The sequence below is a fragment of the Chelon labrosus genome (assembly GCF_963514085.1).
Source record: "Chelon labrosus genome assembly, chromosome: 18".
Taxonomy (NCBI): Eukaryota; Metazoa; Chordata; class Actinopteri; order Mugiliformes; family Mugilidae; genus Chelon; species Chelon labrosus.
This window is the reverse complement of record NC_140351.1, coordinates 19314465-19340269: the sequence shown is the minus strand read 5'-3', so window position 1 is coordinate 19340269 and position 25805 is coordinate 19314465. Positions and strand designations below refer to the sequence as shown.

The window sequence follows — 25805 nt, the reverse complement described above, 5'->3', positions numbered from 1 at the left end:
CTTTGTCTGACATCGGCAAGATACAAACAAATATGAAGTGATGTTGACATTCCCAGTGGTAGAGGAATGTTCTAGCGAGCCTTCACTGACATTCATTATGTTGAATACTTGACAGGAAGGTTCCAGTGTGTGCAGCAACATTGTTATGTGCGGTGACCATGGCATTAACAAGCAATTACTGTAAAAAAAATACCAACAATCGTGAGTCAGAGTTTGTGCTGTTTGTGTCTGAGACAGCCGATCAGACACAGACACAGACTGCAGCTCACCTCAAACGTGTTCTTTGTCATGCCCGTCAGGCCGTAGTACGACATGCCGGTGGCGATGGAGCAAACGCAGAGTTCACCGATCTCATCTGTCTGACAGAGCTGAGGGACGCCTTCGGGCTTCACCACACACACCAGGCCTACGTGGGTGAGAGACAGAAAAAAAACACAGAGACGGAAAGAGAGCGAGGGAGAGAGCACAGTGTGAAGACATTGAAATATTTCCTTAAATAAAGAGAGATGTTTTTTTTTGTTGTACACAGGAGGAAGGAATGATGGTCTCATCTCCTAGCGCACCTGTTTATGAAAATAAAACCACATCAGAGCTTAAAGTAGGTTGTTCTGACCCAAATGTGACGTCTGCTTGTGTCTGTATTGAACCAAAACCAGGTTACTTACTACTGTATCTGGGTTAAAAACTGAATATCTCAAGCAGCTAATTGGTGCCAGCATATTCCTAACGATGGGGTCAATGATAAAAAGTGAGTCCAATAACACAGAATGGCCACAAATCTGCACCTGCAGGGGTTTTGAAGGTTTCTGACTGATTTCCAGAGCATCAGCAAACATTCATTAGCTCAGATTTCTGCATTTTAAATCAGGCTTCTGTAAGAAAAACCTCGCCAGCCATCATATGTCGAGCAGAAAAGTAACATCTCAGGTTCCAGCATACTCTGATAAAGATGAATGATTAATTAATGCTAAATTCCTTTATGGTGCAGGTGTTATTCCCGCAGTGAACACTAGGTGGTGTGAGTTTACGGCGACAGGAGGCGAGTGGAAAAGGAAAGCTTAGAATCTGTGACAGTGATGTTTGATTAGCTGCGGCAACCTGTGTGTTTGATTAGAAGGATTTACACGTTTCATTGTGGAGATTACTGCCTTCATTTAGGATTATAGTAAACCCAACTTCACCGCCTCATGTGTGAATTCTATTTACAAGAGTTCGTAGGAGTACTCGCTGCACCTGTAGCTGAAGACATACATTCATTGTGAAAAAACTCACTTTTACAGTGTCCTGTGCATTTTCCTATGGAAACATTTAGTTGCACTCTGCTTGGCCTTAATAAAAGTATATTAGGAACATTCAGCAAGGATGCAATAACACAGTATGTTCATTCTTTGTTAAATTCTGAAACATTCCAAAAACAGCCAAAAACCAAAGAGAAGAAACGCAGTTAGTGTTGTGTGTTGTGCTAATGCTAAACCCTGTTATGTATTTATTAAATCAGTAAAATAGTTGCTGTAAAATCTGTATAGAAGGTTTAACTTGTGATTTTGAACTGCAAAAATTGTATTTCAAATATTAAAATGTACTTATTTAAAACCAAGATGTTTTCAAGGTACATTCAAAATACTTTACACAATACTAATGCTATCATATACTTATACTGCAGGCTATCCAAACAGGTGGCTTTTATACCTTGTAATAACTGCATTGTAGTGTGGTCGTTTATAAATTAATCAGCAGAAAATAAATCAGCAACAATTAAATGTACATTTCAGTGCAGATTTTGCAAAAGTTCAGATTCAGCCTTTAAAATCTGAATATTTTCTGCATGTCTTTCTCTTTATGATAATAAACTGAATATCTTTAAAATGGCTTCAGAGCCTTAATAATGAATTGTATCAGCTTTATATGCCATGTCTATATATGTAACACACACAAGGAATTTGTTCTCGACCTAACCCATCAAAGTGATCACAGTTGGAGCAGTGGACAGCCATGCAAGGCACCCAGGGAGCAGTCTGGGGGGGGGGGGGTTAGCGGCACCTCACTCATGGAAATACAGGACATCAATGTTGCTTCTCTAAACACTAGTCCATAAATCGCATCCATCATTAATGGCTTTAATTTATGGGTATCCACATCCAATTTGGAGAAAGGAGATCACAACCATTTTATACACAGTCTCATATTTAATATAACTTGTAATAACTATGATTGTGTTAACAGCTATAATAAAAAAGTGCCAATGTGGAAGATATACATATTTTTAATATTAGAAACAGGTTTAATCCATTCAAATCCATTCAAACCAGTGGGACAAATGATGTATAATGTCGTGAAAGCTTTTTATGTTCTGTATCACTTTGCTAAACTCTCAGAGTGGTAAACTCGGATGATTAGAATAGATTGCATTGTATTGTGTATTATAAACTCTCCTGTCTCCTTTGTGTTTTTTTTTTTCTCAGTCGTTCAAAGCTTTTGAAAACATAAAGAAGGAAACACTCAACTTGCTCAGTCATGAATGGAGAGAGGGAGAGAGGGAGGGAGAGAGCTGCTAAAATTGGACAGTAATGAGAAACAGAGGCCGCACATTTACACACCCTTACAACTAATTTTACGATTTAGTGGACTTAATGGAGTTTTTGCCATTCGGTGCATGACGCAACTGAAGCCTGATAGTTTAACTTTTCAGGGGAGCAGAGAGAACTAGTACGATCAGTAATTGTACTGCACCGCGTACAATAACTCCTAAATGTGTTTCTACCTTAGAACATCAGTTATATCACAGGAACATTACACAATGTCAAAGTTATATCACAGTAATTCAATATGGAGGAAATATAATTTCCTCTTTCTACATTCAACATTTAACGAAGCAACACTATCATTCACTTGGAGTCATGAATCCGTGTCATGTTTATTCTCTTTTAGGTTCTGTTTTGGTCTCCACCATCTCCTGAGGAATATATTTTGCTCTTTAGCTCCTAAATGCTCTATAACGCTCAGCAGCTCCTCTTCAACTGTGACTACCTGCTCTGTTCAGGTGGCTTTTTAGAGCTTTTTCTTCAAAAACATTTGCCTGCGGCAGCACAAACGCTTTCTGTGAGAGCAGCGATAGGAACCAACAGACTAACGTTGTAACCAGACAGGTAAAAAAAGGAGCAGCAACTCACGATAAATCTCAGTCTGACCAAAAAGGGTAGCATCACTTGAAGTAGTCACCCCTTTCACTGTGCCACATCGTGATTTGATTAATTAATATTAAAAAGATATCTATTACAGCTGCTTTAATTTTTCTCCTCATAATGTTGAAAAAATGCCAAAAAATGTGGTTCAATTCCTCAAAATGTTTCGGCTCAGTACTGCTTTTAAGACCATTATTTTGTGAAATCAGTTATCAAAATAAAACTTCTTGATGTCCTGATTTATAAAATTATTTTCTACAAAAAAACGAAATATTTAAAGTAAGTTTTAGATCACAGTCTCATGTCATGGACTCACAGTATCGTACTGAGTTTTCATACCAAGTCCTACGAAATCAACAAGCTGGTGCGATATATGAAGATGCACCAACAAAACCAAAATATTTGTGCATTTTTATAACAACTCTTCAAGGTGACAGCGTTAATATAAACACATTTATCCTCACATTTAATGATGTAATAATGTTGTGAAATATATTTAAACTTAATTTCTCTTCTCAAGACAAACAATCCTGTTGTCTAAGTGGTCCGCTGGGAGAACACTTACACCCACAACATCATGTTTCCACTGTTGGACAAACTATGTGCGTATTTTGTTTATGCTTGTGGAACTATTAATCTTACTCCGTCCCTCCAAGGCCAGCTGAACAGACCAAACTTTTGCCGTGCAACACAAAAACACACGCAAACAAGAGAGACGGCTGTACCTCCTGGTGTGACCGTGCCCACGTCCTGCACGGTGAGCACCGACAGGCGTTCCTCCGTGTCGACCCTGACGACTCCGTAGCTCAGACCCTGCATGGACAGGACGCCTCGACCCGGAGGCTGGCTGCTGTCCTCAACCGGCCTGAACATAAAAGAAGACACACTCAATTAGATCTACTGTACATGTTGTTAGAGTTTATATGGGTTCCCATGGGTTCCCATGGGTTGTGGATTGTTGTAATTCGGTGTGTTTTCCTGTTTTATTTTGAAAAGGTCCTGTCAGTTTTACTTCCTGTCTTTGTCTTTTTGCCTCCCTTGTTATTGCTTTCACCTGTCTTGCTTTGTCTTTTGTCTGTTTGCTCCTCCCTTCATGGTCCACCTGTTTCTTTCTATCCCATCAGCCCTTGTGTATTTATAGCCCTGTCTTGCCCCTTGTGCGGTTGTCTGTTGAGTTACCTGCATGTCAACTTGTTGTTCCTGCCTGAATTCCCAGATTCAGTTTGCCTTGTTTTTTGTTTCATATTTGGATTATCTCGTTTTCCTTTGTTGGACTACCCTCATTTGTTCAACCTATGTTTTTTTTTTGGAGGTTTATCATCAAGTTTATCATTCATTTCCATTGTTGTTTACTCCACGTTCCTTTGCTGTGTGTTGCATTTGGTTGTTAGGTTTTTTTCTTTCTTGTCTCGGCAGTCTGTATGGTATCGCTGATTCATGACTGACTGATTAGTTACTGTAGGTCCAGGTAGGCTCCATCCAACTCCCTGGGTTTAAAGTTTGTGTGAATGTGTTTGTGTGTTTGTTTGTACCTCCTGATGGCCACAGTCAGGGCTTCAGGAGAGCTGGCGCAGGGACAGATGACGTCGGCTCTCAGTCCTTTAGTCTGAAAGACGTTGAGGAAGGCGTCGCAGGAGGAGATGGACCCTAAAAGACGGAAACCATAAAGTCAGAACTGTTTCAGCTCCGGTGCTGAGCCACTCTTACACAATGACGTGTACAGAAATCAAACTGTAAGTTTCTAATTTAAAAAAAAAAAAAGAAAAAAAAAGTGATGTTTTATCAGTCGTCCTGGATCCCAGGATGAGATTAGAAAACACTCAGAGGACTGATGCACCGGTGGTTTCAAATGTTTCAGTCCGAACAATTAGATTACTGAAAACCTTTTAATGCCAGATAAGTCCAGGTAATCCATTACAGCCAACTACTTGCTATTTTTATGCTTTTTGTTGAGATTATAACATTACAGAGCAGTCTTTTCACCTTGGACGTCCCTGTTCTGAGATCAGACTGGATCTGTTATTAAACCACAACTAGATGCCATTTTTAGGAGGTGGTACATTCAGTTAAGCAGTCGTCTCATATTACAGTGATTAAAATGAACCAAGATTGTTGGGCTTCATTTCTGTTGCTTGGAATTTGCAGTTGAGACTTTTTATGTTCAGTAAAAATCAGTGTCAGTGACTCACTGAGGTTTTTTCACTGTCAGTTGCGATGAAGAGGAAGCAAAAATGTTGAAAAATGTTCATTTTTACTTAATGGGAACAAGAAGACTTTTATAAATGGAGCCAAAGTTGTTATTTTTGACTTCACAGTAGTGGAGCTGTTAGTGTCTAAATCTGATCTAATTTTAAAATAATGGGTTGGTGGTACATTTAAGAATGCTTCCACATTAAATATACAACATAGAATAAACAAAGAATTGAACTGACTGGTTAAGTTGCCAGAAAGAAGAAGTGCTATTTTGTGTTATTCATACTACTGATGACAAACAGATGGCAATTTACTACTGATGACTACTAAACCACCTCAATCAGGACAGACAGGCCCGATCAGAATGAACATTTAATAAGCTGGAGAGGGGAGGTGTGAATAAATCCATTCTGTTGCTCTGTTTGAGCATGTTTGCTCCATGTGGGGTAAACATCAGGTGAAGCGACTTGTTTCCAGGAGGGACTGAAACATGGCCGTTGAAAATAATTAATTGATAAAGTTTGGAGAAAAACAACATCTTCTTCTGTTATATTTGAAGTAGATTTAACACTTCATAGCCCATTTTTTAATGATATTATATTATATTCTGACTATAAACACATATCTTGTCGAATGATTTTATTTAGTGCCCATGAAAACAGTTCATCTCTGATCAGGATGATTTCAATCAGAAATGTCTATGTTATGTGGCCAATGAGTTAAAATACGGAAAACCATCAGTCTGGACGAGAAACATTCTGTCACCTCCTGGTTTCTCTCTGCTGTGTCTCAGTCTTGTTTCCACTCCAGTTAAGCTAAAAACCATTTATTGTACCAAATATGCGTTCTCGGACACATCCTGCTCTATTCCTGTAAAGTGACCTACTTTCCCGACATCCCAAGAGAGTTTATCCATTTCCCTGACATTCTCTATCTCAAATACACCTCACAAAACTCCCCTGTTAGTGAAAGAGCTCGGCGGAGGAGGCCGAGTGTGACCTTACAGGGGTTTGAGCCGTCGGCCACCAGCAGCATGCGCAGCGAGCTCAGGTTGATGTCCTTCTGGTCTTTGTGGGCCACCAGAGCCCAGTGCATGTCTCTGGACTTCACGCACGCTACCTTGGCTGCAGGGGGAAATCCACAGAAACAGACGGAGAGAGAGAGAAAATTAGCATTTAATCTGTTTGATGGACAGGTGAATGGAGTGTATTGACTGAGCTGAGTGGCAGGTGGAGAGTGGGTCTGACCTTTGTACTGGCAGACTTTCTGGATCCACGACAGAGGGTTGACCTTCATCAGCGAGTAGGGCACGCTGATCACGTGCATCATGTTCATCACACTCTACACACACAGATGACGGTATTTAAAGATGAATAATGTTTTACAATTCTTGCATGTTAATGACTTGAGTTTGTGAAGTAATCGCCTGAATATTTAAACACTGGATCCCAATGTAATTAAAAGTTAAATAGTTAGTGTGAACTTAACATAAAGACCAAATTGAACGCCACTTATCAGCTTTGATTTGCTTTCATTGAGAGGGTGAAAACAAAAGGAAACTAGGGCCACGATCTTTGACATCTGACCTCTTACCGTCAGGATGCCGTGCCACAGTCCCACATCCTTCTTAAAGTCCAGCACGTTCACTATGGTTTCCGCTATAAGTGGACAAAGAGAAGAGGGTTAGATGACTCGGTTACAGCCTCGAGACGGAGCTTTGTGTCTGTATGTGTGTTTGCCTACCCTCGGTGTAGCTGCAGGACTGGGTGAGAGCCTGGCAGTGTGTGAGCAGAGCAATCCTCGTCACTGTGACTCCCAACACGCTGCCATCCTTACAGGTTTTATACTGAGAGCAAAAACAACAGACGGAGCAATGAAACTAATTGAGAGGGAAGATTTCAGTGGGATTCTCTGCCTTTTGGTGATTCAGTTTGAAATAACCCCATACTGACTTTAAGTATGACAATTTATCTTAGAAGAGTTATTTTAGGAAACAGTAAACATTGCTGTCCCGAATGTCTTGTCCATCAAATAATCAAAATTATTAAGTGGAATTAAAAAACATTACATAACATAATCATTACGTTTGACATTAAACTAAACAGTAAATTTGAGTTGTAAAGTTGGATAAGAAGACTGACACCGGTTTTGTATCTGGCTGATGGATATAAAGTCACAGCCAGTAGTTGAGCTCATCATAGCTTAGCATAAAGAGTAGATACAGGGGAAAACAGGTAAAATTATTACGTCTAAATGTAAAATAAATCCACCTATTAGCACCTTTAAAGCGAATTAATTAACACTTTAAATTCTGTTAGTTGGAAAATCCTCACTGAATTTATAATCGGGCTGAATCACACCCTGCAAGAGAAACTTCACAGATATTCTTCTCTCTAATCTAAAACGTGACCACGCTACGGGACTGAGAATAGTAGCACAGCACACACTGCAGGACATTACTCAAATGATAGCGCCAGATCAGGAAGCACTGAATACACTGAATCTGCACATGAGCTCACAGGGAGACAAACGTAAACACAACAGAGACTGTCGAGAAACAACTTGGTGTAAGTCTAATGATCCAAACTCCAGTCTGGTAGGTGGGGGTATCACACCAGAAGATGAAGAAGACTCAGTAGCAGAAGAAAAACTAGAAATTTTAGCTTTAATATCTGACAACAGTAGTATGTTAGCAAAAGCTAGCTTAGCGGGCTAGTATGTTTACTGCTGCTTAACAACACCATCAGCTGCTCCGTGCCTTTGTAGCCTGGTTCCTCTTATTGTTAGTGCAGTAGAGATGCAATCACTCCCAAAGATCAAATATGTTTGATATTAATCACAACGTCCCCCCTGTGTGCGAACAGTTGGGGAAGTTTAAGAGTTGATCTGTGAACACCTCCCATTACCGGATAATCTGGGACAAACCTCGCTACTGAGTGAATCACTATTGAATAAACAGCCAGAAAACCAATTATTTCCCCATCTACTCTTTTAAAATTAGATAAATTAAAATCACACCTAATGCAGCAGATTTGCAATGGCAACTAATGAGAAAGATTAAAGATCAGATGACTAAATTATAATAATGAACACTGAGATAAATCAGTTAAAACTGAAGCAGCTGCAGCAGACAATGTCAAGACAAAAGTTGTTGAGGTGACCAGAAGAATGTGAGTTCAAAGTAAAGACCAGCTGAAGGCCACAACAGAGGAGACACGGTTCCTATGTGTGTTTGTGTGTTAGACGTCAGCTCACCTCTATGTACGCAGTGTCATTATTTGCATCTTTGATGTGAGGGAACCAGTCTCTAGGAGGTTTGGAAAGGTGCTTCGACTCTGTTACGAACCACAGCAACTTGGGCCAACCTACAGAGAGAGTGTATGTGACAAAGAGAGAGAAATTAATTAATCTATTTTTTTTAAAAACGTTTCACACAACTAATATGAGAAAACAGAAGGAGCTACAGCAGGGAATAATTATGATCCTCTGTGATTCCTTTTCATTCACATTTTTTTTTTTTCAAGGACATAACGTAACACGTTCATTTAGAGCCTTCTCCGTCAATTTCAATTAAAGAAAATAGTTTACACCAAACACAAATGAATAATTGCAACTTCATAGGCAGATTAATTCACAAGTAGATGTCTAATCTGGTTGTTACCTATAATGTGTTCAACAACACATTTTGCAGTATTTTCTTTGTCAAATATTTGTCACTAAAGCGAATTGAAGATCTAGATAAAAAAATAGTAGTTGCAGCCTTAGTTAACGTATTCATTAGAAAGAAAAGCCTCTCTCCTGCGACTACTCTCATATTGAGCTCTGGAAAGCACTACCCTCCCCCACATCAGGATCCTTTACAATCCAGCTATGATTGATGATTTTCACTCTCACCTTTGAACTGTGGGATCTCTCCTGTTGCGCTCTTGGGGAGACCCTTGTGGCAAGCATCACTGGTCAGCGCCACGGTAACGCCACAGCTGCCCAACAGGAATCCAATCTGCTGGCTGCCGGCATCCTGTCGGTCGATACAGGAAGCAGGAAAACCAGAAAATATCAGAAATAAAAAGATAAACAAAAAGCTTCAAATAAATGAACTTAAATCTAAATGATTTCATATGTCTCACTAAATACTGCTGCGGTCAGAGCATATCTACGGAAACATTATACAAGCAGATGTACTAATGCAGCACAGGTTGTGCTGATACAGAAGTGATGCTTGCTGCACTGCTGCTGCACTGTTTCTCCAACCGAAACCAAAATTTTATGGAAAATCCTGCAGCACAGATGCAGGATGGGGGAAGGGGGTTCAAGAGAGGCTACCAACATGCTGCAAAAGGCATTTTCTACTGCAACAAGTAATCGCTGTGTAACCATGCCAACACTTCACTGGCCAATATGCTGTAAAGACAAGTTGTTATGTCTCACAGAGGGTCCAGAATGAGACAAAAGCAATTGTACTAAACACAACATAACTCTTTCCAGAAGCTTTTCAGAGTATGGACTTCCAGCCATCAGATATTTTAGGTCCCTGGAGGCAACAAAGATCAACAGTTGCAACCTAACTGATGATAGTATTCTCTTTGTGATAGCGGGGTAGCGGGAGATCTTGCTGCCTGCATGTCAGACATCTTTTCTGTTTCCTTTTCAGACAGGATTATTTTCAATAAAGCACTTGTTGCTAGCAAACGGCTGAAATGGAAGATCCTGAACGTTTCTTTTCAATTGTCTGCAGTGTCACTGAGCTGTGCACAGAAACAGGGCTGAAATGAAAGACAGCAGGTGACTGTAGCTAGTGGGAACAAGGCGAAATACAGATATAGTCAAACCAAACCGGCGGTACTGTAAAAAAAAAAAAATAAATCACCTGACCTCCCATAGAGAAACTAATCCTGTGGAACGGCTTCAATTTAAAGTTAAAGCAAAAGACCTGGAGAGCTGCAGCGAGGGCTAAAGATAAGAATGAATAGCATTTGATTTGCTGTGGAGCGCAGCCAGGTGGCTTTTTTTTAATGGGAAAAACTTGCTTCATGACGTACCTTGCGACTTAGAGGCACCTCTATGGGAACAGGAACCACCTCAGCCAGTAGACAGCCGTAGAAGGCCACCATGAAGGCCACTGGGTCATTGTTAGGAAACACCAACGCCACCTGGATGACGGAAAATAGACAGAAGACACGTTCAGAGATGCTTGGAACCCGAATTGGCCTGTTTCTAAAGCTAGGCATAGCGCAATAACGATTTAAGACAAATTCCTTTTAACGTCTCTATTTTTTTAGCACATGCAAGTTCTGGAATTTGACCCTCGGCTCAACCTGCCGTTTTTGGGAAATCAGGATGCAGCAGTAACGTCGCAGATGGCAGTCAGAAACTCTTCGAGGGGAAATTGAAAATGGAATTTTGAGTAGCAACTTCAGATTCAACGTCCTACCAGATGCTTTTCTCAAAAAGAATAAAGCTATCTGCATTTACTGTCATTCTGAAATGAGTTACCACCAGAGTACGTCCAGCCTCAAACACCACTTGTTGGCCAAGCACACAACTAATACAGAGATCACTCATCTTTCTCACTAAAGGCAGACCATTATGGATAGTTTACAACATAGACACATCATATTCTTTGAGCATGCTGTAGGTTAATTTGGAGAATATTCTGGATGGTATTTTTAAGGTAAATTTAAAACAGATAGAAAAATGTATTAATTGATTGACAGCCCTACTAATGACACAAAAAGAAAGTTTACAAGAACTAAAAATGAGTTTAACAGTGTTTTCATATCTGATTATAAGTTGTGTTGAACATATTATGAAAATGAAATGTAAGTTTTCGCTTCCTTCAACTCTTTGTGCTAAAGTAGGCTAACAAGCTGCAGACAGCTAATTACCATCTTTAACATTTGGACAAGAATACAGAAGTTGGTTGACAAATACTAAACTTTTGATATCAGAAACTTAAAATGAACAAAAACAACGACAAATATGTCATAGGCTTAATAAGCGAGTGTCTTGCTGATTCATCGCAGACAGCTGGACCGAACAAACTAACAAAACTGCTGGAGTGAATAACAAAGACAAAAACAAAGAACCTAAGAAGATAAAGAAGTGTGACTCACTCGATCGCCAGGCCGCACCATGGGCTCCTGCTTGCTGCCCAGTTTGTGGAGGATGTTGTAGGCAAGCTTGATGCTGCGAGACCACAGCTTCCCTGCAGGGAGCAGGACACAGAAAATGATGGTGTTTGTGAGAGAGAGAGAAAGAGAGAGAGAGAGAGAGAGAGGAGGAAGAGGAGGAGGAGAGAGGAGCGTTCACAGGATGTGAGCGCGGGTTTCTATTTTAAGTAACAAAAGTTGATTAGAAAAAAAACTGAAAGAATGCAAGATGATGACGTTTAAGAGATTTCCATTCGGGAGAGGTCTTTATTAATGTCTGGAGAATGAGGATTATACTTAAAAGCAAGTGGTGCCTAATGCACAGTTGGTGGACAGGTGCACAGGAAGAAGGAATTAATAATGTGAAAAAAGGGGGGCTACGTTCCTGCACACTGTCTGTTTATTGAAAACATAACATCCAGGCAATAAGTCTGTGATTCCTGATCTAAACCAGGCTTTTTCTGTGGCATGATGTTATTTTCCTGTGCATCTGTGTTTCATCAATGGATTACTTTTAAAAAATACAGTCATGTGTTTACTATATGCGGACAATGACCCGAAAGAATGAGACAAACGAATCAAGAAATAAGCGTCTGCTTACCGTATGTGAGCACATAGAGGGGTTTCCCTGCTGTATCCAGGCTGGTGAGGCAGGGGGCTTTAGGGGAGATGGTTCCCCAGCGTTGCAGTGCAGCCTCCAGGGATGGGGGCCAGTTGGTGACCACCCCCAGCGCCTCTCCCCTCACTGGCATCATCTCAGCTCCCTCTGGCCTTGGCTGATTGGGGTCTGGCTGTTGGACTGCAGAAGAAGACACAAATAACGTTAACCTTCACGGTGTGGATGTGAAGACACCACATGGGAACATTTGGCCAAAGAGAAGAAAAAACTTGCTGCAGCTGTGACCAAGCTGTAATCACACTTAAATGCTCTAATTAATTAGGTGTACCTGTTATCGACGGGGATGAACTGCGCGAGGGGAATGTGCAAAATCTGTAACTGGACAGCTGACTCCATTTAATATTTAGTTTAAGCGGCAAAGAGTAAAGATTTTACAGGAGTCAACCTTAAGCCAGCATCATAAAAATGGATCCGGGCTGAAGTGGAGGTCTTAACCGCAACATCAACCCTAAGCTCACACCACAGATATTTACAACATAAAAAAACTTTAGTTTCAAAAGGAGAATACCGACTAGAAATGAAAAAGATGGTGAGAGCTGAGCAAACAGCAATTACACGAAATGATATGCAAATATCTCTGGGCTTAAGCTTCCTACAATTAAAGTTCTTTCAAACTTGGAAAGGACATTTGTGCGCTTGTCATTTATTCCATGTGGATCTCTGGATGACAGTTATTTCTTTTCTGCACAGTTTTAACTAAATTTTCACACATTTCCATGTTTTTCAGAGCAAAGTGAGAGCTCTGTCTATACAAAAACCATCGAGTGGCCTTTCAGCTGACCAGTAACACCATTCTTAATATAAACAAATAAAAGGATAAGTTCAGACTGAGCCAGTTCAAGCACTCTGCTCCAGCTGTCAGATTTGCTCAGCTCTCTTTCTGCTCTAACAGTGCTGCTGTTTAGCTGTTGTAAAGTTACACACAGCTCTGCCTGTTCAACGCAGGCTGCTGAAGAAACCACTCTGGAGGTAATGGTGTGTATGAATTAATCACATTAATCAGATGATATATTAATCAGACATAAAGAGTTTCGAACCCTCAAGAAGCTCATCAAAGTCATCGACAAAGAACTCGCGTAGAGGAGGTCTGCGAGGCTGCTTCAGCGTGTTGACGAGCTGCTGGATCTTCGCCGACACACGACTGCTGACTGGGACACCTTCAAAAGACCCCAGTGAGAAAGGACAGTGGTGGCCTGAAGTGCATGCAAGACAGTCCTGATAGTCTTATCAATAATAACCCATACAAACCTCTGTTATGAGGGGTTTTGCTAAGAATTGGACTAGATTACGTTTAGTCTGAGCAGAAAGTCACTGTATAAGAAAATTTCTCTGCTTAGATCATAGATTGTTTTCTTACAATCTTCTTGTGACTCTGTGATTGTGAAGCAGTTGCAGGTAGAAAAAGCTCTTCTGTCAGCTTTGCCCAGAAAAACAAAAGGGTGAAAAAACAAAGCCTGAACTGTACATTCAGGGGATTGACATCAACAGAAACGGTATAATTGGCCATTTCTCTGAGGCAGTGGACCAATTTGGGCTCACTTCCTGATTAAAGAGTTGCTATTTTTACCAGACCGTCTTTATTTAGAGGAGCAGTCTAAAGGCGTGACAGTGTTCCAGCCAGCCGAGGCGATGACTCTTACCATCGCCCGTCTCCATGCGCTCCGCGTTGCCGTACTTCTGTGTGTTCCTGGCAATTGTTCCCATGTTGGCCATGTGGTGACGCTCAGTGTGGGAGTGGGACGAGTCCGACGAGTATCCCGTCACATCCGGGGGGGCCGAGTGATTCTCTGCAGCGGAGGGAGAAGCGGACAGATGGAGAGAGAGAGCAGAGGGAAGCGTAGACAGAGAGCAGTGGTGAGTCATTGTTCACATTTATCGCTGAACTGTTTGTCTAGTGCCATGCTAACAGTCTCTACAATCAATTAGACACGTTTTGATGGTCTTTTTGTTTCATTATTAGTTTGGGCCGCATCCCAGGAACACGCAGGAAGCAGTCATTAGGTAAAGTAGTGGTAGTAATGAATGCATTGTAATACAACGGTCCTGCACTAAATCTTTTCAAGAAGGCTGCGGTGTTCAGTATTTGTTAAAAATGCCTCAACTTAAAATAACAGAGAGAGCTGTTGTTTAGATTTTGGGGGGTTTAGTTTGTAGTACTACAGAATTTTAATGTGTTACACCAACATAGTTTAGTCAGTGGGCTAGGCTACATAAACGAAAACACTTCAGCAATCCAGTTTAACAGCACCACAAACTACATCCTCCACAATGGCCATCCAAATAAATCACCACCTTTCTGACACTCTCTCAACATAAACTGAACATCAGAACAGACTCCAGTCAGTACTGCATATAATAAAATGGCAAGTGAGTGTATTTGCTGATTTATTTAAAAAGAAACAGCAAATACTCACATTTGTGAAGCTGGAACAAAAACATTTACGCTAAATAAAAGAGGAATCAACTTGATCTCTGGATGTTTGTCCTCATTTTCAGACATTTTATAGGCAAAACCAAATGATACAGCAACTGCTTCACAAAAATTATCTAAACCTTTATTGTACTCGTAAATTTTAAAAAACCTTTGAGTGTTTTCCTTCCGTTGCAGTTTTAAACCTTGTTAAGTAGATGGTGTTAATTTAAACAGCCCCATCTGCTGCTCCCCATGCTCTTATTTTGGTAGTATTGTATTGAGTGTATTGCATAAATAAAAAACTGGTGTATCATATCATGTCTATAAAATCAGCCACATCCAAACTGATTTTACAGACCCAGTATCACAAAATAAGCCAGCCCACATGGCATGATCAAAACTCAAACTGAGTGCTGTAAGAAGAAAGTTGCATCCAGCTGAAACTTTAGCCTAATGAGGACACTTCTTCCGCTCTAGGACAGGTACGTTTTTTTTTTTTTTTTTACATTTATTTCCTGACTGCACCTACCATCAGACTCCAGGGGCGGCGGCCACAGCATGTCGGATCCGAACTCGCAGGATCGCCGTAGAGATCCTCCGTTCTCCGCTACGCTCAGAGCTCCCTTCCTCTTCAGAGACAGGTGGCCGATACCTGGAGGCACAATGCACAGCTGCTTTACAGGGACGTTTTGCATATACAGACTTGGAAGGTTAAAGATGACAAGAAAATGCAGTGGCTTTTAGAGGTGAATACGAATGCTGTCAAATGACGGTAGACAAAACAATCTATAAATATGAATTGAGAAAAGGAAGATAGTGGAAATAAAACAGTCTATGAGAGAGGCTCAGAGGACGGAATAAAATTATATTAGTGGTGTCAAAATAAAGGCTGCATTAATGATATTAGTGGGAAAAACAAAGTGGGACACCTACAGTATGTATGAGCACAAGATGTGATACAATATACAGTTGGAGGACGCACACAAGGACAGTTGTCCATGATAAATGTAGTATTGCTGTATTATGTAGAGATCCTGTATATTAAAGAGAGTCTTACCGTGGTGCGACTGTGACAGGTGGCTCTGCTGGTGGTGCGACTGACCCAGGTGCGTGTGCGCCAGGTGTGCCAGGTGCGAGATGTGCGTGTGTGCCAGCGAGTCGGCCAGCCGCCCGGCGTTCCCGCTGCCTCCGCTCTGCGTGGACGAGGAGGAGGAGGAGGTGGAACCCAGGTGGGCGGGGCCTAACTGGGTAGGGCGGCTCATCCAGTGGTCCATGCCCGACATGTCGTCGCCCGGCCCCGCCTCCTCCTCTGAGCCCGACGACGAGTCTGAGCACAGTGGGGACAGGCCTGGTGAGAGTTAGAAGGCCGCCATTATTCATTAATACAAACATACACACAACATTGCAATAAGACAAATTAGCAGACACAACAGAAAACTTTCATAAAACAGGAACAACTCAACACTTTAGTGCTATTTAATTTACTTGGCAAGAGTTAAATGAGACTCAGGTCCAACCTGCATGCTTAGCGTAGCTTAGCTAAAGTTAGCATAAAGCCTCCACTGCATTCCTCACAACAGTTACTAGGGCTGGCTATCGCTAATATTTCCTGAAATGATTCGTTTTCGATTCACATACTCCTAATACAGTTTTTTCATTTGGAGATATTTCAGTTTTGATTTGGTAGTTCCTGTCATACTTTTTAAATCCAAAATGCTCCCCAGATTTTTGTCTCGTTTTATATCTTCTTCACATGTGGACTAATCTCGTTGCAGAGACTAGTCATACTAAACAGCAGCAATATTTCTAATGAGAAGATGCAGGAAATGGCATTCATTTAATTTAATTAACCTGAGGATTTTATAAATTGATAAATTGATATCTTTTAAACTTAGCCTCAACAGTTACATTTAAAATTGCTGTTACGTTGATTTGATTTACTCGCGGCTTCCCCTTGTTTCTAGCCTTTATGCCAAGCTAAGCAGATACAGAAGAAATCGAAGAAGAAGCCCGTGGATGTTATTAAAATCCATGTAGACGTTATATTTTCCTAAATATTTTCTCTCAGGACTTTCGTTTGTATGTGTTTGTGTGGAGGTAACCGCATAGTTCTGTTCTGAAACATTTTGTCCTTTGTTTCTGACAAAAAGTATTTTAAAAATAGAAACTCGCAAGTCCTAAAAAAGAGAAATCGTTTTCCCAGTTTTATCAACACCTTTGTGATGAAGTGGAGCCCCGACTGTGAGCCAGACCGTTTGGACCTCACTCATGCTCCTGTGCCTGGATGCCTGCCAGGTTCCCATGTGCGTGGTACGCTCGGGAGTCCACATACTTTCGGTTATGTAGTGTCAGTCAGTGCTAATATATAACAAGCATGACTCCCCATTTATAGGTTCCACATCTGAGACTGATAAACAGATCTGAGAAGTGAGGTTTTTGATGTAATCATCTATATTCATAATCACAGGGATCAAAGAAAGCCTTAAGACTGTGATTCATACTTTTCACCACTTAAGCTTTATGACCTTTGAATAGCTTTAGCTCCAATGTCAAAAATTAGTCAGCAAGTAAAACAGCCAACAAACAATTTAGTTAAATCTGGCTTCAGGCAGCACTTCTTTAACAAGAGTTAATCATGTGAAGATTGAGGATCAGATATAAGGCCCAGTAAACACAGTGCAAATAGGAATAATAATTTTAAATAACATTTAAATAACATTCTTTTCATAACGATGTAAAAACGCCCTATAACCAGCATTCAGGCATTCAGTTACACGGGATGTCAGGTTCACTTAAGAAATTCCTTCAAAGGTTAAAAAGCAAATTACCGGCGAACAAAGTTATTACATTTCCTTCATTAAAACTCAATCAACACCAAAATTAAGCCATCAACTCTGATTATGTTCAATCTAATATGTTCATACTCGAGGTAAAGGTCAACTCCAGCACCCTATTTCAGCCAATGGTTAAAGAACGCACAAAAACACTGAAAAATGGCTAACAGTCAGTATTTTTCCTATTTTTTTCTTTTCTTCTTTTTTTTTGTGGCAGATCACATTTACAGTATCTGACTGAGCGCAACTTTACAGCTGGCTGTGGTTTGTTTTTTCTGTAAGTCTGTCAGTGGGTTTGCATGCCACGAGAAATGTGCACATTTGCAGTTTCGGGTGAGACGAGTGTTTCTGTCAGAACCAAAATGTCTGAGAAAGCAGAGATGCAGCACCACAACATAATCCTGTCTGGGAACAGGGCGGCCTCTCTGGGGTCACATTTTAGGTTTAGTAACAGATAAGATACCCACAATGTGTGAGAGTTGGTGCCTTTTTTAAGCATTTTTTTAATCGCACAGTTACTTTAATTGACAAAATGAATTTAGAAGCTGAACATTAAATATACTCCTGAATAGATCATCGAATCTGCCAACGTGTCTTAAGATGATCTTTTGAAGTGTGGGTGGGAGTTTTTGTATGTGTATCGTCACCTGGAGGTGTGTATGCATCCATGGAGGTCTGGACCACCAGAGATCGTCTTTTGGAGGGCATGGGCACTGCCACCTTCCGCTCCACATGTCGCGCCAACACGGCCTGCACCGCCTCAGTGTGGACGTCTGACAGAGAGAAAGACGGAAAGTCTCATTCATAGCCAAGAAGAGAGAGAAACTTTCTTTTTCATCTCAAAGCTCCAAGTTAAAAGATAAATATGTTTAAATACTTAAATATGTTTAAATTGCTGCTAATTGAATCTCTGTAAACATATCCAGACATAAAAACCACATACTAAATTATCATCAGAACATATCCACTGGGTTCAAGGATCTCTGTTAATGTTAATGCAACGTCACATTAAAAGACAGCGATTTTCTGACGGTGGATCAGTTTTATGGCAGGGAGTAATCTAAGAAGACGACGATGCTACATTGAGCTGTTAGATATGAAGGGCTGCAGGCCACATGCAGCACACTTCCAACTTCTCAGAGAGGTAACCCACTCCTTTCATCGTACCCTGCTGTTCACAAACTGCCAAAAACAAAAAATGCCTTTCATTGTCAGCCTCCTTTATTAAAATAGTTTGATTCGCTGCCCTCAGAATTCAGTGACTGTACTATTAAACTGAATTCGCCGTAACCAGTAGTAACTGCAGGTGTTGCCTAGTCAACCAGGACTGAAATGTTCCAGTCTGCAACGGTCTTAGTAGTGAAGTACAATGCTGCCTCAATCAGATTTACATATGTCATTTATCAGTATTAGCTTGTTGTGCAGCCTGTGGAGGAAACATTTAGTCCTACTAGAACATTTTAATGATGCAAACATCCAGAAAGCCACTGCAGTGTGTTTGAAAAAGAGGCTATCCACTCATCTTCACCTGAGTCTACAGTCTTATTTCTTTGTGCTGTTATTTGTTAAATGCTTGCTGCTTGTTGCAAAAACACCAAAGACACAAAAGGCTAACAAGTTAAATTTCTATTTAATCTGAAACCTTTTTGTCATAAAACACTGTAAATATAAACACTGTAAGTATGGTAAGTATAGTAGATCTGTATTAATATGGTTGAATTGCTTCGTTAATTCTTCAATAGAGAATTCAAAAAACAGGTTTATTGGAAATTTATAATATTTGTCTAATATTATGTAGGTCTACCTGTCGAGGCATGGACTTTACTAGAGCAAGACACCAAGACATTAGCAAGACCAAGCAAGTCCTACAAGTTGAGAGGCAGGGCCTTTATGGACTTGTTTGTGGAACACATCTTACAGATGCTCGAGTGGATTGAGTTCTGGGGAATTTGGAGGCTAAGTCAACAACTCAAAATCATTGTTGTGTTCCTCAGACCATCCCTAAATCATTTTTGATTTGTGGCAGGAAGTATCATCCTGCTGAAAGAGGCCACCAGGGAATACCATCCATTAAAGGGTGTACATAGTCTGCAACAATGAATGGCGGCACCTAAGGTTTCCCAGCAGAACATTGCCTACAGCATCCCACTGCCTCGACCTGTTTGCCAGGTGCCATAATAATAGGATAATGAGTGTATTCACTTCACTTGTCAGTGCTCTTTTTTAAATTTTAAAATTTATTAAAGTTTCAGCGGTCGGTCAGTCTGTTTAGGTACCTGATCGGTAGCGCTCATCTCTTGTGCCGGACGTTCTCCGCCGGTGGAATCGGGCGGCAGAGGGAGGCCCAAGCGGGGCCCGGTGAGACATGGGCCCTTCCATACCTACAGGGGCAAGCAGACAAGCAGGCAGACGCACACACACACACATACATATATATATATAAATACAGACACACACACGTACAGACATATGCACATACACGTTTGACAAAAGCAGTAGATAGAGTGCCAAAAAAGGAAAAAACAATCATGGAGATGATTTGACACTGCAGAAAAATTAGATTTTTCTGACTTCATAAAATAAAATAGTAGAAAATAAATAAATAAATAAACAAATAAATGAAAATAGAAAATTTGTATCCGTGCTGTCTGGCAGAACATCCCTCAGTATCACCATTAGTCCTGTGGCTGTGATAAATGATAAAAGGAGTGTGTGATGGATGTGTGCGTGTCTGTGTTTTGATTTAGGCCTGTGTGTGTGGAGGCGCGTTCAGATACAGATCCAGAGGAGCAGGCCCAAGCTGAGCTCTAGGGAGTCCTAACACTAATGGCGGCGGCTGAACACTGAATCGATAGAAGAGTACAGTATCATCACGACTGTATTTGTCATGATACCCGGTCGATACTCTAGTAGTCGTATGGGAACATTTTAACTGAGTGGGGGTGTGTGGAGGGGGTCAGAGGTTGCTAAATTACCTCCAGCATGTGGAACATATGCCCTGATCAGCTTGGACCTCTTCTTCTCATAACCCTTCTGAGTGATGTCCCCTGTGAACAGATAGAGATACATACAGAGTGAGAGAGCCAGCGTCGGCTGTGGGGGCTGCTTTCGGTCATTTAATTAATAAACGGATTTATGAAAGTTGTTTTGTTTCTTTTTTTGTTTCGTTTCTTGTACGATTAACGAATTTGAATCCGGTCTGGTCTCATGTCACCCAACCTCATCTGTCTCTCCCAGTCTTTTATTGTCTGTGCCTAGACTGTTAATTAAAGAGAAGAATGGAAACATAAATACAACAACACAAAAAAATAAGGTAATGAATAATGGTAGAAATGAAGAAAACAAGAACAATGTAAGAGCTTTGCACAGATTTTCCATGTTCAACGTGTCTTTCAAGGCCATATGATAATGTGTTTGTTCATTAATATAAGGTTATGGAAGACATCTCCTTGTTTCGTTCTCATCTCGCTGTACAACACATCAATGCTTTGTCCACTTTCTACTGTAATTTCAAGACATCAACACTTTTCAACACTATCAACACTATTCATGACAAGATAAGCCGTTACGCTTTTAAATTTTTCAGCCATCTTTGCTATTTTATTTGAGTCATTCACTCCAATAAAAACCTGAATGACCGAAAAGGATGTTTCAGACAAAAAACTCACAGCCCCTTCACAAGTCAATCAGGGAGCACTGCATGCGACAATTTTCCATGGATGCATCAACGCAGTGACTATCCAGGTGTGTACAGGTATTTCAAATCCTTCTCTTTTGAACAACAGTGCAATGATATGAAAGCTTTCTAGTAGAGGAGCGTGCATTTGATTTATGGTGTTGAGACTACAAAGACACACTGGAAGAGTTCTTTAGATCAGGCGCTACAACGCTGAAAAGCCCAGTGATTATGCTTTGACAATTGTGTGATGTGGGATGAAAGCAATAAAGTCTCAGATGTTCCGAACTTATCCAACATCATCTGAGATCTAAGTCCAAACTCCATAGTTCCAGCTCCAACACGAGCTGCTCAGTTTAAGCTACCATTATACGAAGTTCAACAGCAGCCCACTAGCTTTTTAGCAGTGTAATTATTATTACTGAAGAGTAACAGCATCGTCAACTGAACATCGTGGACCTGAATTTGTTTACAACTCAGTGGCTCTGATTGGTTGGAGGACTATCCAACTGTGTGCAGAGCTATGGTTGATGGAGAATGAACCAATGCCCAAGCACAGGACTGCTGCCACAGAAAACATTTAAACAGAGATTTAGTTGCTGCTGATTAGCTTAATCAGGACTGTGTGAACTCTTTTGGCACTTAAATGTAACAGATGTTAACATACACTGTAGCTTTAAAATATTGTGAATAATTTATAGATTATATGGACAAATGTTAGCCTGACGAGCCAGACCCACATTAAATGTAGGGTCTGGGCACTCTCTATAGACAGGGCTCAACCGGAGGGGTGGGATAAACGGTTGTCTTTCAAACTCCCTCTCCACGCAATAGGATAGCGCTACAACCATTCAGAGCAACGAAGAAGGTGACGTAGTCAGAGCGACGGAAAAGAGAGTTCTTTTCTCAGAGAAAAGCTTAACTTCAAGTCTTTCCGAGTGGCGGCCAAAGGCGATTCGAAAGAAAGTTGTTCGCTAGCAGCAGCCATCGCTCTGGTAGTTCTAGCAGGATGGGGAATTCACGCGTAATTCACGGAACTTATGGAGAGCCGAAGTCCCGCCCCTTCCGATTGCCTCCATGGGACCTATCTTTCGAAAAAATATGAACGGCAGTCTATGGCGAAAGATAAATTATTTTCTGGTCCCGATCGACTTGTGCCTTGGATTATACATATATTGTTTTTCAGAATAAAAAATGATTTTACATGTCAAGAATGTCACAGTTTGTCGCAAGATAGTTAAGTAAAACGCTATGGAAAATACGTAATTAAACGAACTACAAGTCCCGACCAAAACTCCCTTCGTGTGACTACAGCTCTCGACATGACCCGATTTATAATGATTTTCACCTCGTTTGATGCTTCTGCCTTCGTCCTGGAAGAAGACGGTAAAGCTCAACAAGGAGACAGCCATAGTTCTCTAGTTACGTACATTGTTCCAGACGAGAGATGTAGTTCACTAAGCGATCTCATACAAAACCTAATGTTGTTCAGCTTATTTACGTCAAATAATTTATCTCTTGACGTGAAAAATTATCTTTTAAATTCACACACATCATATGTGAAATTCATGCCACAATTCGAACGGGACCAAAAAATAATTATGATCTCTCCATTAACTCCCGTTCATATTTTTTCAAAAGATAGGTCCCATGGACCGGAAGTAGGAGGACGGGACTTCGGCTCTCCATGGTCGCAGGTCAGTCGTCATCATGTTAAGCCCGCCCACCGACTCGTGATTGGCCCGGTACATCTTGGATTTTTCAAAATCTCAAGTCAACGGAGAGTAACTAGACTGCCCCTGGAAGCAAATGTAATTTGCTGCCGCTAGGGGCGCGTCTAGATTCTAGGCTAGACAAATGTGGCTTCTTCATACCAATCTTAGAACAGAAATATAAGACCTTGCATTAACATACGTCCTGGGGAATCTGATCACAAGTTACCAGCTTAAAGTACAGGTGCGAACACACTCAGGATGCACTGAGGACGCCATTGAGAGATCCAATCTCTGACCACATTTGGAGGGGGTCAGGGTTGCATTAGTCCTCAGTCCTTTGATAGTGTGAACACATAATGCCTCCTGAATCATATTAAACACCACCTCCTCAACAGGGGTGCTCATGCTCTCAGTTCCATTTCATTCTCAGCAGAGCTTTGCCTCATTCATTCAGAAAAAAACACAAAACCACTATTATAAATGATCACCTGTAAAGGAAAAAGCACCCTGAGTGAGTTCAGTTCATGAGTAACATGAGCCTTTTAAAATATTCTGTCCTTATAGCTGTTAACTAATGACATAATAAATAAATCTAAGCAAGATGAATGCAATTAAATTGACTGACAAATTCTGTCATTAAAAAACATATCAATATGTGGTTAATATTTGATGTGATCATGATGTATAAAGAGCCGTGTGGAGTAAAGGGATGTATTAAATGATTCACCAGTGACTTTATTTATTTAGTACTGGAGACTACAGTGCGTATGGAAGCTCCAAGCGTTTCAAGTCTCAAGCAAAACTACCATCAGGGCGGAGATCAATAAATGATAACTTAACGTGTGTGCCCACGTCATGACGCAGACATGAAAAAAACAGCGCTGTGTTCATGATTCTGAAACAGCAGCAGAAATCCATCTGATACAGCCGCTGTTAAAATATTCTACTGCGCCCCAAATTATGTCGTATTATTTGCATAGCGTGAAACTGAGATCGGATCTGAAGAGCTAGCTGGAGACGTACGTGGAGACGCATTTTAATACCAGGTGTGAACACAAGTACTTAAAGCTGGCCACGTGCCATCAGACTGCCCAAGTCGGATGTTAATGCAAGGTCTGAACATGGCCACAGTCTCAGTTTACATAGAACTCAGCTCAGTAGCAACAGTAGACTAGAGACTAGTGGATGGACAGACAGAGGTCAGTGTGGAGGGACGGCCATGGAGAAGCTCATTACAATCCCTGAGGGGGGTCTTCGCTGCCAAGGCGACCACCTATCAATCACAGCATTCTACTGTCCTCACAGCAGGCCTAATGCGTGCTAATACTTCCTTGTTTGTCCAAATTAAACGCCGCTAAAGTGACACCAGTCGACCAATTATTAATGAATTACCACATTACTCTCCTTGAAACGAGGGAAAGTAATACGCAAATGAGTCTTTAGGAAGGTTGACTCCTGAGACAGCCAAACGAGAAGAAAAGTGCATCTAGGGGGCACTATTTTCAGCAGCGGATTAATCCACAGCTCCTGTGAGAACAACCTGCAGCTGGATGGTTTATCTGAGTGAAAACAAACTAGAGTGTGTTCATGTAGATGAAGGAAAACGTCAGTCATCACTCGGTGCACAGAGTGGCTCACTGATGAGCGTTTAGACAGCGGTTGAGCTCTGTGGCACGCACGAATGAGATCCATCAGGTTTCAGATCGACTTCAGCTGAGCTGTTGTCTGCTAGCAAAGAGTCTCCACAAGTGTGATTTGCTGCTGCTACTGTTCTTTGTTTCAAGCTGCTGCTTCCTCTGAAAGAATGAAATTATCACACCTGCTACTCAATTTGAACTCAGCTGTTTGCACACAGATTGTGTTTTTGTTGTTGTGTTTTTGGCTAGAGGGCACAGATGCAGTTGTGCGTCTCTACGTAGAAACAAACTGTAGCTGCAGACAAATTTCCAAATGGGTCAGATTACACGTATTGTATTCCTGGAGAAATCTCTGGACCACAAATCTGTCAAGCACACTCTCGATAACAGCCCAATTCCCACTTTGTATTTTTTTTGTTCAAAATGAAGGTACAAAACACAAAAGCTCCAGAGTGTGTGACACTGAATGAAATATGGCTGGAAAGAAAAGACAGATAGACAGATATAAATAGATAGATAGATAGATAGATAGATAGATCCAAAAAGAAAAGCGCGTGCATTTCGCAGTCTCACCGTGGAGAATGGCCAGAACATCTGGGTCCAATCTGCTCATCTGTGTGTGTGTGTGTGTAGTGTGTGTGTACTGCGTGTGTACTGTATGTGTGTTAGATCTGAATGAGGCCTTCTCTCAGATCAACCGCAGCATAACAACATTCCTTCTTCTCCCTCTCTCTCTTTCACACACACACACACTCTCAGACGCACGGTCCATGGGGAGACGCCATCTTCCACTTGCAGCGCAGCAGAGTAGGGAGGGAGTTGCCTAGCAACGGTTCTCCTGGAGAAGGCCTGAGACGGCCATCTTGGATTTGGAGCGTCAGATGTGAGAAGTGGGCTAATGATACCTGCCAGGGTGAGTGCATATGTTTGTGTGTGTGATAGCAGCCTGTATCGGCAGCCTAATTACTTTCCTCCTTCTCGTCGTTCCCTCTCCTCTGTGCTCCGTGACACTTGGCTGTTTTAATGCCACACAGCCGAGAGACGATCGATAGCGGCTGACTGCAGATTGGGAGTTTTTGTGTAGCCAAAAGGTCTGAGCTTTCAGCACCACAAAAAATAAATAAATATATAATATCCCTGAAAAGTCATATTGTCAGGTTCACCACTAATCAGAGACATAGATGACTTCCACTCTCTGATAATTTCCCACCAAATTTCACCAATAAAACGACCAGAATTTGAAAGCCCGAAGTTGCAAGTTAATCACGAAAACAATCAAAGATGATTATTTTCATCTGATCCATATACCATCACAAAATATGTGCAT

General features: G+C 41.1%; 1 protein-coding gene across 1 annotated transcript in view; it reads right to left on the bottom strand.

Moving 5' to 3' along the window:
* LOC311503797 (disco-interacting protein 2 homolog C-like) overlaps nt 1-25805 on the bottom strand; it is a 54259-nt gene that overhangs the window by 17170 nt on the left and 11284 nt on the right. The window contains exons 2-20 of the mRNA XM_084566671.1: nt 20426-20497; nt 19727-19831; nt 18098-18223; nt 15685-15964; nt 15146-15318; nt 13844-13990; nt 13241-13360; nt 12126-12323; nt 11489-11580; nt 10415-10525; nt 9270-9393; nt 8631-8740; nt 7119-7221; nt 6969-7033; nt 6623-6716; nt 6380-6499; nt 4715-4829; nt 3908-4047; nt 270-406 (exon numbers count right to left, since the gene is read on the bottom strand). Of these exons, the coding sequence (XP_084422797.1) occupies nt 270-406; nt 3908-4047; nt 4715-4829; nt 6380-6499; nt 6623-6716; nt 6969-7033; nt 7119-7221; nt 8631-8740; nt 9270-9393; nt 10415-10525; nt 11489-11580; nt 12126-12323; nt 13241-13360; nt 13844-13990; nt 15146-15318; nt 15685-15964; nt 18098-18223; nt 19727-19831; nt 20426-20497 (2432 nt within the window). The remainder of the gene's footprint in view (nt 1-269; nt 407-3907; nt 4048-4714; nt 4830-6379; nt 6500-6622; nt 6717-6968; nt 7034-7118; nt 7222-8630; nt 8741-9269; nt 9394-10414; nt 10526-11488; nt 11581-12125; nt 12324-13240; nt 13361-13843; nt 13991-15145; nt 15319-15684; nt 15965-18097; nt 18224-19726; nt 19832-20425; nt 20498-25805) is intronic.